This window comes from Mustela putorius, unplaced genomic scaffold, assembly GCF_011764305.1.
Source record: "Mustela putorius furo isolate JIRA1106 unplaced genomic scaffold, ASM1176430v1.1 tig00000592_pilon_pilon_pilon, whole genome shotgun sequence".
Classification (NCBI taxonomy): Eukaryota; Metazoa; Chordata; class Mammalia; order Carnivora; family Mustelidae; genus Mustela; species Mustela putorius.
The window spans coordinates 9,616,206-9,629,253 of NW_025421426.1; the positions used below are offsets into that span (position 1 = coordinate 9,616,206).

Sequence of the window (13,048 nt, forward strand, 5' to 3'; positions counted from 1 at the left end):
AACCATAAACACTGCAAGAAAACTTGTGTGGATGCACTTGAAACTGGGTGTGGTTTTTTGACGATGACAGAAATCCAGATGCAATGAAAAATGGATAAATAAAAACATTTTGTGTGAAGAAAACACCATACATTTTTAAAAATGAGTAAGCACACACACAAGCCAAGACAAAAGACAAATGGTGAACTGGATGAAAATATTTGCAACAAGTACCATATTTTTTTTTTTTAAAGAATCTTCTTTAAAAAAATTTGAGAGTTCTTGGTATTAGGCAGATAAGTTCCCACACACACACACACACTTCCTAAAAATCTACCAAAAGAAGACCAAACAAGGTAGAAAAGTGGGCTTTTGAACAAAGTTGACTTTTGAACAAAGCAGGGGTTAGGGCACCGACCCCTACGCAGTTGAAAATCATGTATACCTTCTGACTCCCCCAAAACTTAACTACTAATAGCCTACTGTTGACTGAAGCCTTACTGATAACATCAATAGTCGATGAACTTACATTTTGTGTGTCTTAAGTGTTACATACTGTATTTTTACAATAAAGGAAGCTAAAGAAAAAGTTATTAAGAAAATCATAGGAAGGAAAGGAAAGGAAAAGGAAAGAAGGAAAGGAAGGAAAAGAAAATACACTTACAGTACTATATTGTATTTATAAAAAAAAAAAAAAAACTGCATAAGTGGACCCACAGAGTTCAAACTCTGTTTCTGTTCAAACTCTTGTTGTTCAACTGTATATATACAAAGTAATCCAATTAGTCCTTACACATGAAACAAAATGCTTAGGGTCACACACAGTAAGAGAAACTCAAATCAAAACTATTTAGAGATGAGATTTCTTACACTTCAAAAGGACATTGAAAAGCCTGACAATAGCTGACCTGCTGGGAAGGCTTGTGGGGACACAGGCACACTCATCCACTGCAGAACTGGCATGCAAAATAGTACAGGCTCTACAAAGGGGATCTGGCAATAGCTGAACATCAAAGTATGAAACACGGGAACGAACAAAGAATCTGGGTGTACTGTATTTGAGCTGCACGTATGAACACGAGTTCATAATATTAAAAAAAATTCCAAGCATCTTTCATTAAGAAGTCTTAAAACAATAACACCCCATTATCAATGAGCACACCTGGTGCTCAGATCTTGGTTTGCAAATACCATCTCCCACTCAAAGGAACTCAGGCTTCTTACGGAAAACAGCTGACTCCTGGTCTAGGGCAGGAAGAGTATCAAGTGGGCCTGGAACATCTTTTGTGCCATAAAAAGCAAACAGTTACTCAAAAACTAACGGGTACATACCAACAGGAAACAGGAGCCACCTTGAGGGGCTCCCACTGGTAAGTTCTGGGACACTTTCAGCACCAGAAAGAGCTCACTGACAAGGAATCTAAGAGCTCAGAGTAATAATCGAACAGTGAAGAGGTTTGGGAGAGAAAGGTGTTGTCAAGAGATTATACCACTTGACAACTGTATTATCAGAATAAAATATCCTCTTTTTAAAGAAATACACACAGATTATCTCCTTTCTTAGAAAATACAGACTGTTCGAGAGTAAGCTGTATATACCACACACTAACCCCTCATTACTTCTGTCATTTCATATCTATTTACCCCTTCATCTTTATATATGCAAAAAAATGACTGAATTGAGTTCATCAATAAAAATGGCAACTCTGGATACAAATAACAGGTAATTTAAAATATGTTCTCCTGTGGAATTGTTACAAAACCCACAAAGGCATTATTTTCTTAAAGCAGCGCATCCAACAGTAAAAACTATATAACTGTTACTCTATATTTCTATGATTCTTCATTTGCTCCTTTCAGTTGCAATACAGGTGGATCTTAGAAATTCAGGTCTCTAAATCAGGGATGAAACATTAAAGATAACCTTTCTGTGGTCTAATTCTAAACCGTATCATAAAAATCAAAGGAATGTTTGTTAAGTCAGAGTATAATCACTTGTCTAATTTCTATCACTGCTTAAATGAGAAAACAAAATACTTGCTTTCTTTGTATTTCAGTTTTTTCTCTTATTTGATGAAGACAGCCCTTCCCAGGTCAGTTGAAACTTTCTAGTATTTTTGACGGTAAATCACCAACTATTATTTGTCACTTTCAACAACTAAAGGGTCAGAAATAAAAACTATCTAAAACATCTTTGCTTTCACCTTTTGATACTGATAACCAGGGACTTGATTATACCCAATATTTACTAGAGACCAAAGTTCTAAAAACTAGACAAGATTTTGCAATAACAGAGTTCTGATCTAATCGCACATTCAGACATGCGCTGGAAGTAAAATTCACATGTAAATTCACAAAATGTAATTATAGTCAAATAATTAAGCTCACATGTATCAGATTACAAAAAAGCTAAAGTTGATTTTGGAGACAGCACTAAAAAATCCCTATCCTGGGGTTCAAAGATCTAGATTTTGGTCTCACTGTAAGATCTGGGAAAACCACAGGTTCCAAGTTACAAAAAGAGGTCACTGGACCATTACTTCTTATGTCCCTTTGCAGCTCTGAAAATGTCATTATTCTAGGAGTTGGCAAGTAGCTCATGAAAATATATTTATTCTCAGTTACCAATAACCACTGAAAAACAGTTCTTATCTCCAGAGAGATCACGACACTTGATAACCTCTATCTAAAATGTGCCCAGGAGCACCTGGGTGGCTCAGTCACGTAAGCATCTGAATTGAGTTTCAGCTCAGGTCATGATCTTAGGGTCCTGGGTTCAAGTCCCATATCAAGCCCCACGCTAGGCTTCCATGCTCAGCACAGAGTCTGCCTGTCCCTCTTTCTCTGCTCCTCCTCTCGCTCACACATTCTCTCTCTCTCTCAGGTAAGTAAATAAAACCATTAATAAATAAAATATGCCACAACTGAGATGTGTATGGGCATAAACCAAAGACATGACCAAACCAAAAAGTTAGGACTTAAAATACTTGTGACAAGACTGTCTCTGATTCTGAGTTTCGTTGTTGTTGTTAATGGCTTATTCTGGAGGGAGGGAAGGAGCAGGGAAGCCTTTCTTAAAACAGATGGAAGAAGTAACCACATTTTTCTTGGCCCAAATTGTAATAAAGATATCACCTAGAGATGCTGGTCATAAAAATGTTTTCTATCACTAAAGCCGAAGACATGAATGAATCAACCAGTAAGGGAAGCCAACTCAACTGGCAAGAATCAGCATGCATTCTTAAAAAAAAAAAGGTGTATTTGTGATTCCTGTATCTAGTCATTCCAGAAATTAACTGCCTGCACCACAATATTCTTTACGTGTTAGAGTGCTTCTCGGATTAAGTTTATATGGAGCAGTCAGAGCTCCTGCTGTGACCAACATCTTCTCGCTAACACTGTAATTGAGTTATAGCACCTGTTCTCACTCTTGAGTTTATAGACTGAAAAGAATTTTCAATAACAATATCTGCATTACTGTAATAATGAATATCTTAGATAGGATGTTTGCAAAAAATGACCATGATCGTTTCTGCCCAGTATCCTCACCTGTTGCTCTCCCACATGGACTGTGGGTCTGGCCATGTGACACACTTTGGCCATTGAAACAGCAAAAACCTTGTAAGCAGGGACTTGAGAAGTGCTTCCCCATCCTACTACCACATAAAAAAAAGTGAGTGAGCCTGCTGGATGGCAAAATACCATGTGGCGTGAGGCCTCAGTCGACAGACTATCTTAGGTCTTCATGTGTCAGCCAGCCCCGGCCGCCATCACAGCAGCTGGCACTAAGCCCGGGAAGGCAGCTGCGTTCCTCACTAGAGCACCAGTGCTGCAAAGAAAGACCACTAGGTTTGAAATGGTTTGTTACACAGTAAAAACTAACTGAGATGCTGTCTCTCTCTCTCTGTCCCTCACACATACATATACACATACACACGGCTCTGTATCTACAAAAGGAGTTCTAGCCTTTGAGAACGCGAGTTCAAAGTCAACTAAGGTTTACTGAATACTTTCTAAGTTCCATGCTTTTGATGAGGTACTTTTGCGTGATATTGCCATCCAAACTTCATGAACACCATGTAAATGAAGGAGGGAGGGAGGAGGACCTGCCCTTACTAGGCACACAAGTATTAGACAATGTACCATTTCACTTAGTCCTCAAATCTTTAGAGGTATGTATTATTACTTCCACCTTACAGATGAGAAATCTGCCTACGATTATGCAGCTAGTTACCAACAAGGATAGGACGTGAACGCTGATCATCAGATTTTAAGACTTGGGAGCTGCATCTCATACTGCAAATTCTCCAAAATCAAAATGAAAACTCTCCTGACATGTCAGAACTGCCACTAAATTGAGTGTAGAAAGAGTGGGGGGACGGAATTTTCCCAGGAACCTTATCTTTGAACTTTTCTTTTAGCGCTGCTGAGCTAGATGATCAAGTGTGCTGGACAACAGCCTGTCCGTACTGAAAAGCCTAAGAGAATCAGTCCAAGCTGATTAAAGGCAACACTGTCCCTGGGGCTTCGACTGGCTGGTGGGCTTTTTGTTTCAAAGTGAGCTGGGGTATTTTTTCAGATGTATCCCGGGAAAAGAAGACGTTCAGCTGAAAGATAATGCCAGAAACCTGAAGCCCAGGGGAGAATGGACTGAGCAGAAAAGTCAAACTTCCCAAACAGCCATCTCTTGCTCTGATTCTTTTATCTAACGCAGGAAATGCATGAATTCCTGTACTATGAATGACCCATTTTTCTTTGCAAGCAGCATTAGGCAAGCTCAATGGACAATCTGTGTAAGCTCACAGATCGGGGGTGAAGTCATAAGCAAATGTATTCCATATTCACTTTTCTCTGAAAAATGCTATATAAAAACAGAAGGACCCAACCACCCAATGTCCATCAGCTGAAGAATAGATAAATAAAATGCGGTATAGACACACAATGGAGTATTATTCCACGATGAAAAGGAATGAAGTACTCACACACAGTCACATGGGCTACAACACGGATGAACCCTAAAAGTATTATGCTAAGTGCAAAGAGCCAGTCACAAAACACCGTATATTCTATGTTCAGAATAGGCAAATCTGTAGAGACAAAAAGCAGGTTAGGACAGAAAGCAGGAGATGGCAAGTCACTGCTAATGCATATGGAGTTTCTTCTGGTAGTGACCAGAATTCTCTAAAGTTAGAGTGTCAGCAAAATAGGATATTATCCATACAATGGAATTATTCAGTCACTACATGGACAAACCTTGAAAACATGAAGTGGAAGAAGCCAAACACCAAGGCCACATTCTGTATGATTCGAAAACACGCAAATCCACAGAGACAGAAAGCAGATGAATGGTCGCCTGGAGAGAGGGACATGGGGGTAACAAGAAGTGACTACTACCAGGACTGTGGGTTTCTTGGGAGTGTGAAGAAAATGTCTGGAATTCGACAGTGGCTATGGCTACACAACCTTGCTAATATACTAAAACTCCTCAGAACTGTATTACTTTAAAATGGTGAATTTTATGACAGGTGAATTACAGCTCACCTTTTTGTGAATTACATCTCAATTAAAAATACATTTATAAAAACCAGATTGCGGTGATGGTTCCACAACTCTGTAAACATACTAAAATGCACTGAATTGTATACTTTAAAAAAAAATTTTTTTTTATAAACATATAATGTATTATTAGCCCCAGGGGTGAACTGTATACTTTAAATGGGTCAATTTTACATGGTATGTGAGTTATAGATCAGTAATTCAATTTTTTTAAAAAAGAGGAAGGACCCCTTTCCTCTACAATCCACTTTGGTTTCTGGATTCACATATGCTATGGCACAATGCCAGGGTAGTCATAACTGGGAAAGAGCTTGACCAAAGACTGAAGCCCGTCTTTTCCTTTGGAGTGACCATCTGCTGGATGTTCAACTTCATGCCCTTTCATGTTTACACTCATTTTTATAAGACTGTCACTAAGTAAACCATAATGGTCACTACTCTGTCCTTAATGGCCACAATAATAACCCTTTTCTACCTTAGTTTTGTTTGAAGTTAGAACAGTAGGCAAAGCCTGCATTCTCTTCTGTTTCACCTATGAGCATCTGCAAGAAAAAACTCGAGTAATCCCTCAAATGTCTCCTTCTGGCCTGGAATTTTGTGCCTTATCAGAGGGTTGTCTGTCTTGATTTTTAATCTAACCTTTATTAGACTTTGTTTTTTGTGTGGTTTTTGTTTTTGTTTTTGTTACTGGGCATCTAAGTGCTTTCTGCATAGTAACTCATTTCATTACACAAGTGACTATCCAAGTTTCTATGTCTGGTCATAAATATTCCTTTGAATGTTCTTTGAAACCACTAAGAACTGCTGGAATCGTAAGTTATAGGATTCCCTGGAGGCCAACTAGAATAACTCTTCCAGTTAACCAATTTTGACAATTGCCTCTATGTAAATCGACAGGACTTCTGGGCTGTGGCGCTCACGTCTTTAAGTCTGGTGAGCTGCCACGTATGGATTCAAAGTGATCTAAATCCAAACTTCAAAGGGTTACTAACTAGAGCAATAGAGGCAGAATATCTAAAAAGATACAGAAGGTTGACAAGTGAAAATAAAAAGGGAAGACCAATTAGGAAATGTACTGCAAACATTTCCTAATTGGTCTTCTCTTTCCCGGCTTTTTCGAACTCCACATCATCCCACTGACTCTCCTAAAAAACCACTTTGTTCTATCATTTCTGATAAAAATGTCTTTATATTACCCTATGACCAAGAGAATCAAGTTCAAACTTAGTGTGGCATTCAAGGTCCTTCCATAGCTGGTCAAAACCCACTTCAGCCAAACTGAGTATTTAATATATATGTTTATGTTCCTGACTTTGCACCTGCTAAAACCTCCCCTAGCCTTTCTGCACATCTAGGTCCTTGCTTTCCTTCTCACAAAACCTTTAACACTTGTCTGTACCACTTACCCAGCATTTAGCCTACAATTATATTACCTCCATATACAAAGATCCTATATTCCCAACCAAGTTATCATCATCAAATACTACTCTGTAAAGCATCCAGAGTAATATCCCAGACAAATAAAGAATTACAATGACTAGTTACAGTGTAACAGACACTCCATAAATACTAGATCATGATAATGACAAATATCATCTTCCCCTTTAAACCTATTTTAACCTATTTTAAACCCCTTTAAACCTAACTCCTGGTCAGCAGCAAATGCCTCATTTGGTTTTTGTACACTATACAGTAATGACGCAAGTGATTACCTAATAAATACTTTTTGTTTGGCATTACATATTTATTGTTAACAAATACAGATTCCAACTTGCTACTTTTTACAGGATAAACACTTGAGAATCATCTTTTTCTATGTAGAGCCATTTAAGTTGAACAAAATGCATCTCCAGGGGCACCTGGGTGGCTCAGTGGGTTAAAGCCTCTGTCTTCAGCTCAGGTCATGATCCCAGGGTCCTGGGATGGAGCCCCACATCGGGCTCTCTGCTCAGCAGGGAGCCTGCTTCCCCCCTCTCTCTCTCTGCCTGCCTCTCTGCCTACTTGTGATCTCTGTCAAATAAATAAATAAAATCTTTAAAAATAAAAAATGGATCTCCATTCCTTTGCTGAACAAGAACAGGCAGGTCAGAACAGCTTAGAGCACCAGAGAAATATATTCCCTTAACCAGTCACAACTGATTTGTCTGCCTCTTAGGCATAAGAGCCAAAGCACATCTTTTAGGACTCATTTCCCCTTGTTCTTCTTTACTTTCATGCTACTGCTCTCTGTCTTGGAAAATACAGTTCCCCCACGGCTATTCTTGGCTCTCCTTTCACCAATTTAACTATAATGTAGCACCTTATCTTCCCAAAAATATAGGCCTTGAGCCCTTCGCCCAAGTCACACTGAGATTTGCTACTTTCATATCCTAATATGTGGTTTGGCAGGGTGTTTCGAATGAATTTTCAGGCACCACGTGTCTGTGCTTTTTGGCTCATCCCAAAAGAATCAAGAATGTTAATGGTTTCCAACGATAAAATTGAGCCCCAGCATCTGGACACAATTAGGAAAACTGCACAAACAATTAGAATTTAGTCTCCACTCTGGCAAGATAACCTTGAACTATTTGTGCAATTGTGAGAAAAGTCTAAGGGCCAAGACCCCACTCTTCTCCTGTAAATCCCACCCAGCAGAAAGCCGCTGATAAATGCACGGTGAACTGCAGCGATTATCTTTCAGGGAGAGAAAAAAATCCAGGCAGTAAGAAATGCCACAGTATTAAGATAACAGTTTGAAACTTAACAAAGGAAGGCTCAGGTGGATCCAAAGTCTAGCCTTCTTTAAAATCTGACATCTTGTATTTTGAGCTACTTAACAGATTCTCAAAACACCTATATCTTATTGCCAAGAAATGTGAAACACACGCACACACACAAACACCCACTCACTTGCTCTCATCGCGGCACATTTCTAAACCATTACTGAAACTGACAGGTAACCGTCCTTTAGTTCGACCATTTTCTTTTTCTTTTATTTTTTTTAAGATTTGATTTATTTATTTGCCAGAGAGAAAGAGGGAGAGAGGGGGTTCGTACAAGCAGGGGGAGCGGTGGGCAGAGGGAGAAGCAGGCTCCCCACTGAGCAAGTAGCCTGATGTGGGCCTCGATCCCAGGGCCCCATGATCATCCCCAAGCTGAAGGCAGACACTTTAACCAACTGAGCCACCCAGGCATACCAGTTCAACCACTCTCATGCAAGTTGCACAGGCAAAGAGGCAGCACTTACAAAACACAATTAGAATGAAGTATGAAAACATAAAAATACATAAAAACATAACTAGCAAGAGAAAACGAATTAGGATGAGAAAAGCACCTTTGGTTGAAGGAACATGTAGGCCCAATTAAAAAGCCACTGCCATTCATTAAAATACCCATGAACTTATATTACTTACCATTTTCAAGCATTTACAGGCTCAGTATTTTATATACGTTAATTCATATCATCTTAACAGCACTACAAAGTAGGAACTTTTACGGCCCATTTTTTCAGGCAAGGAAACTGAGGCTCAAAGAAAAGGAAGTAACATGCCAAAGCAGAACAAAGTTGTTTATAAGATTCTGAGCAAGTTTCTTTCTTTTTTTTTTTTTTTAAGATTTTATTTATTTATTTGGCAGAGATAGAGCAAGACACAGCGAGAGAGGGAACAAAAGCAGGAGGAGTGGCAAAGGGAGAAGCAGGCTTCCCACTGAGCAGGGATCCCAATACAGGGCTCAATCCCAAGAACCTGGAATCATGACTTGAGCCGAAGGCAGACGCTTAATGACTGAGCCACCCAGGAGCCCCAAGATTCTGAGCAAGTTTCAGAGCAAAGATTCTAACTCCAAAAATCAATGTTCTTCCCATGATCCCTTTTACTTTCTCCTACCCTTATTAAGAGATACATTTCTAACAAAATGAACTGTTTTACGTTTTAACTTTGATATGTGTAACTATACCAATGCATGTGAAACTCTCAGACACTGCTGTGAGTGGCAAAGACACACACGGACACTTAATATTCTCTGGCGACAGTTTTAAACATCCTGAGGAGATCAGAAACTGGGACACTAAGGCTACTGTGGTAAAAGAAGGGTTAAAATACCTGCAGTACTTATGTCCTATTTACCATCCTTGCAAAATGCTATCACTGGCATCAGGGAGAATGAGACCGAGAACACACAAGGGACACAGCGTTTTAACGATCCCCTCCAAACAACTGCAGGTGTTAAGAAAATAGGCTTTGAGTCAAGAATTTCCATCTTCTGCAGCACTGAAAGTAGTATCTGATGGATGGTGTTGAAATAAAATCATTTCAACAGGAGCCTGGGCTTTGGTTTTGACATGAGGAAACTTATGGCTACAATAGGGGCCTTCATGAGACTTAGGAATTTCTGGAGAACTACAAATACACAGTATTTTCACCACGTAATACTATCACAGGAATTTGCCCAAACTGCGCTCCTGAGTTGTCCTAACATAAGTATGCCACTCGCTTTAATATTCTATTTCCAAGAGATTAATTTGGCCATTGCTCTAGAATAAGAATTGGAAATTTCTCAATGGTGTGCAAGTTTTAAATAGAAATCACCCACTTACTCCCTTTCACGGAGTCTAATTTAAAAGGCTTAAGTCAGAACTTGGACACTGGAAGATGAAAGTTTCTTTTTTTAAGATTTTATTTATTTATTTTGACAAAGAGAGAGCATGTGCACATGTGCATGTGCATGCGCAGGCTGGGGGAGGGACAGAGGGAGAGGGAGAAGCAGGCTCCCCACTGAGCAAGGAGCCCAATATGGGACTGGATCCCAGGACCCTGGGATCATGACCAAAGCTGAAGACAGATGCTTAACCAACTAACTGACCCAGGTGTCCCTGGAAGACGGAAAGACTGATGCCACGGATTCAACCCTTTTAAACTAGAATGCCCACTGCCACCTCTACTATTCAACACTGTACTGGAGGTCTTGGTAAGAAAGAAAAATATATAAGGATCAAAAGAAAGTAGTAAGATTGACTTCTGTAGAGTCAATATGGAACAGATTAGGTGAAAACTAAAGAGGCAACAAAACTATAAGTTGCCATTATTAATATACTTTGATACACAAGTAACGTTCCCCAAGTCAGCTCTGTACCAGAATTTTAAGTTTTATTTAAAATTTTTATTTAATTCCTTGGTTAGCCATTTTAGCTGATGATGAGTGCAAAACTACATCCACGGCACTGTGGTGCAGAAAGAAAGTGTCAGTTTGGTGAAGGTCTACTAAGAAATCCGGGAAGAGAGAGGAAAAGTTTAAACTATTTTGAGACGTTTTGGCAGACTTCAGTTTTATTTGAACTTCGCCAAGTATGAGGTATCCAATTTCCTACCTAAATAAAATAAAGACACTGTCCTAGTGTTGCTGCACTTACTTAAAATAGATTTTAAAATAAATAAACGACAGTCTTGAGGGAGAATAAAGCCTACTACAGAAAGGGGATTTGTGAACGTAGGTGGGGGCAGGGGGTGGGGGACAAGGGGAACACACCATTCTAACCATGACCTGTTACAGAGCTCCCTCTGCTGGTCCAGAGAAAGAACAACAATCCTTACACTGACCTACAACCTCTCCTGTGAGTTCAGATCTTTGGAGCAAAGTTCTTGTCTTCAGATCTTTGGGGCAAAGTTCCTGTATAGCTCTTACCAAAAACAAAAACAAAAACAAAAAACCCCACACTTAAGTACACAAATAGAAGACATCTTCCCAAATCCCCAAACTGATATTTTATCCAGACACAAGTTTTCAAAGTACTGCACGCAGACCGAGTTCCACGGTTCTTAGAAGTTCCCGAGGTCTCTTGTTAAGACGGCCGGGTCTCACCCCTCTAGCTGCAAATGGATTCTTTCTTGGAGATTCAGATATACACAACCACAGCTTGCTCCCTGACACAGAATCCACTGTTAAGCCTACCATCACAGGCAGGCTCCCTTGGAGAACCACCTGTCCTTCGCTACTAGAACTGCTGGGGAAACTTGTAGAGTGGCCAGTTATTCACACAACCAGCAAAGCAGAGGTACATTCCTGCAGGCTGGAGCTCACCAACATATAATCTGTAACATGAGCCTCAACCACTTAATAAAAAGGCTCTGCCAAAGTGGAAATATAACATAATAAGCTTTGAAATCAAACATTATCTGGCTTGAAGCCGCCGCTCTTCTGTTACTCACTGTGTGATCACGAGCAAGTTACTTAATCTCTTCGCAATTTCATTTCTGCTGCTATAAAATGGGAGGTGGCTATATTTACCCCACAGCATGATACTAATGATTAATACGGGAAACGCTGCAAAGGATTAAGCACAATGCCTGATACATATTAAGGGCTTAATCATTAATGGCTATTAACAGTTATAATGCTTATCTTCCTGAGTAGAATAGACAAAGAGTTTATATATAATACATAATTGGTTCTAGGAAAAAGAAAAAGATTACCTCTGGAATCTCCTCAGAAGCCAGGCCCCGTCTGAATCATGAATTTTGATGAGCTTTGTATTAGCTCTAATGACCACTCATTTAAGAGTGGGCTTCCAAACAAACTAGAAGTTCAGCAGAAGGAAAGGAGCACAGACTCTAGATTTCAGATTACCAGCACTGGCACTTACTTGCCATGTGACCACGAGCAAATAACAATCTCTCTATCAAGTCTTCCCCGGTGGAGAAAGTAGAGACCTAGCCTCACTATAGACAGTCCAAGATGACTGAATGGGCGGAAGCACTAGAGGCCCCCTGCACTCGAAAATTCAAGGCTTAACAAAACAGAAACATTGTAGTGCTCAAAACGAGAACAGGAAACTCTACGAATGGCAAAAGCAACAGAGGAACCCAAAGCACTGAAGTGAATGGCCCTCTGGGAAAACCAAACCAAAGAGACTAGTTTTAAGCCTGATGTGGGAACAGGAACCGGGATAAAGACAGGAGCCAACACACGTCTATAAAAAGGAAGCTAGAACTCAATTCCTAGCACAAAGAAAGAAGCCAGGACAAACCACTCACAAGCTCAAGGACATGGCTTAGGAATGGCTTCTGCCTGTGTGAGGGGTGGAAGAGTCAACTTCTAGAAATGTAATTCCCTTCGCTGTACCACAAGCACACTACAGAAATGAGAAATAATCTAAGACTCCTGGAATGAAAGACCCCTTAGGGCCCCAAAGGGACACCCAAGCAACTCAAGGAACATAAGAGACCTCCGAAGAAGATACTTCCCAATGAAGATAAGCCCACAAACAAAAATCACAAAGTATAAGAAGAAATCTAACAGCATGAGAAATAGCAGACACAATAAACAGTAGAAATTAGACCCAAGAAACTCAAGATAATAGACTGATCTAAAAAATACCTTATGAGCACCCGGGTGGCTTAGTCAGTTAAGTGTCCATCTCTTCGTTCCAGCTCGGGTCATGATCCTGAGGTTGTGGATCAAGCCCCACGTGGTGGTTGGGGGGCGGGGGTAGTTAAAAGGGCTTGCTGAGCTGAGCACTGAGCCTGCTTGGGATTCT

The 13,048-nt window shown here is 40.0% G+C and overlaps 1 protein-coding gene across 4 annotated transcripts in view; it reads right to left on the reverse strand.

Moving 5' to 3' along the window:
* STK4 (serine/threonine kinase 4) overlaps window positions 1-13,048 on the reverse strand; it is a 92,705-nt gene that overhangs the window by 44,296 nt on the left and 35,361 nt on the right. Inside the window, exons 10-11 of one of the 4 annotated variants that reach the window (XM_045082164.1) lie at window positions 12,671-12,672; window positions 11,339-11,377 (exon numbers count right to left, since the gene is read on the reverse strand). The exons of the other annotated variants lie outside the window; for them this stretch is intronic. Coding sequence (XP_044938099.1) covers window positions 11,354-11,377; window positions 12,671-12,672 — 26 coding nt within the window. The 3' untranslated portion in view covers window positions 11,339-11,353. Of the gene's footprint in view, window positions 1-11,338; window positions 11,378-12,670; window positions 12,673-13,048 lie in introns of those variants that run through there. 4 annotated transcript variants of the gene reach the window in all.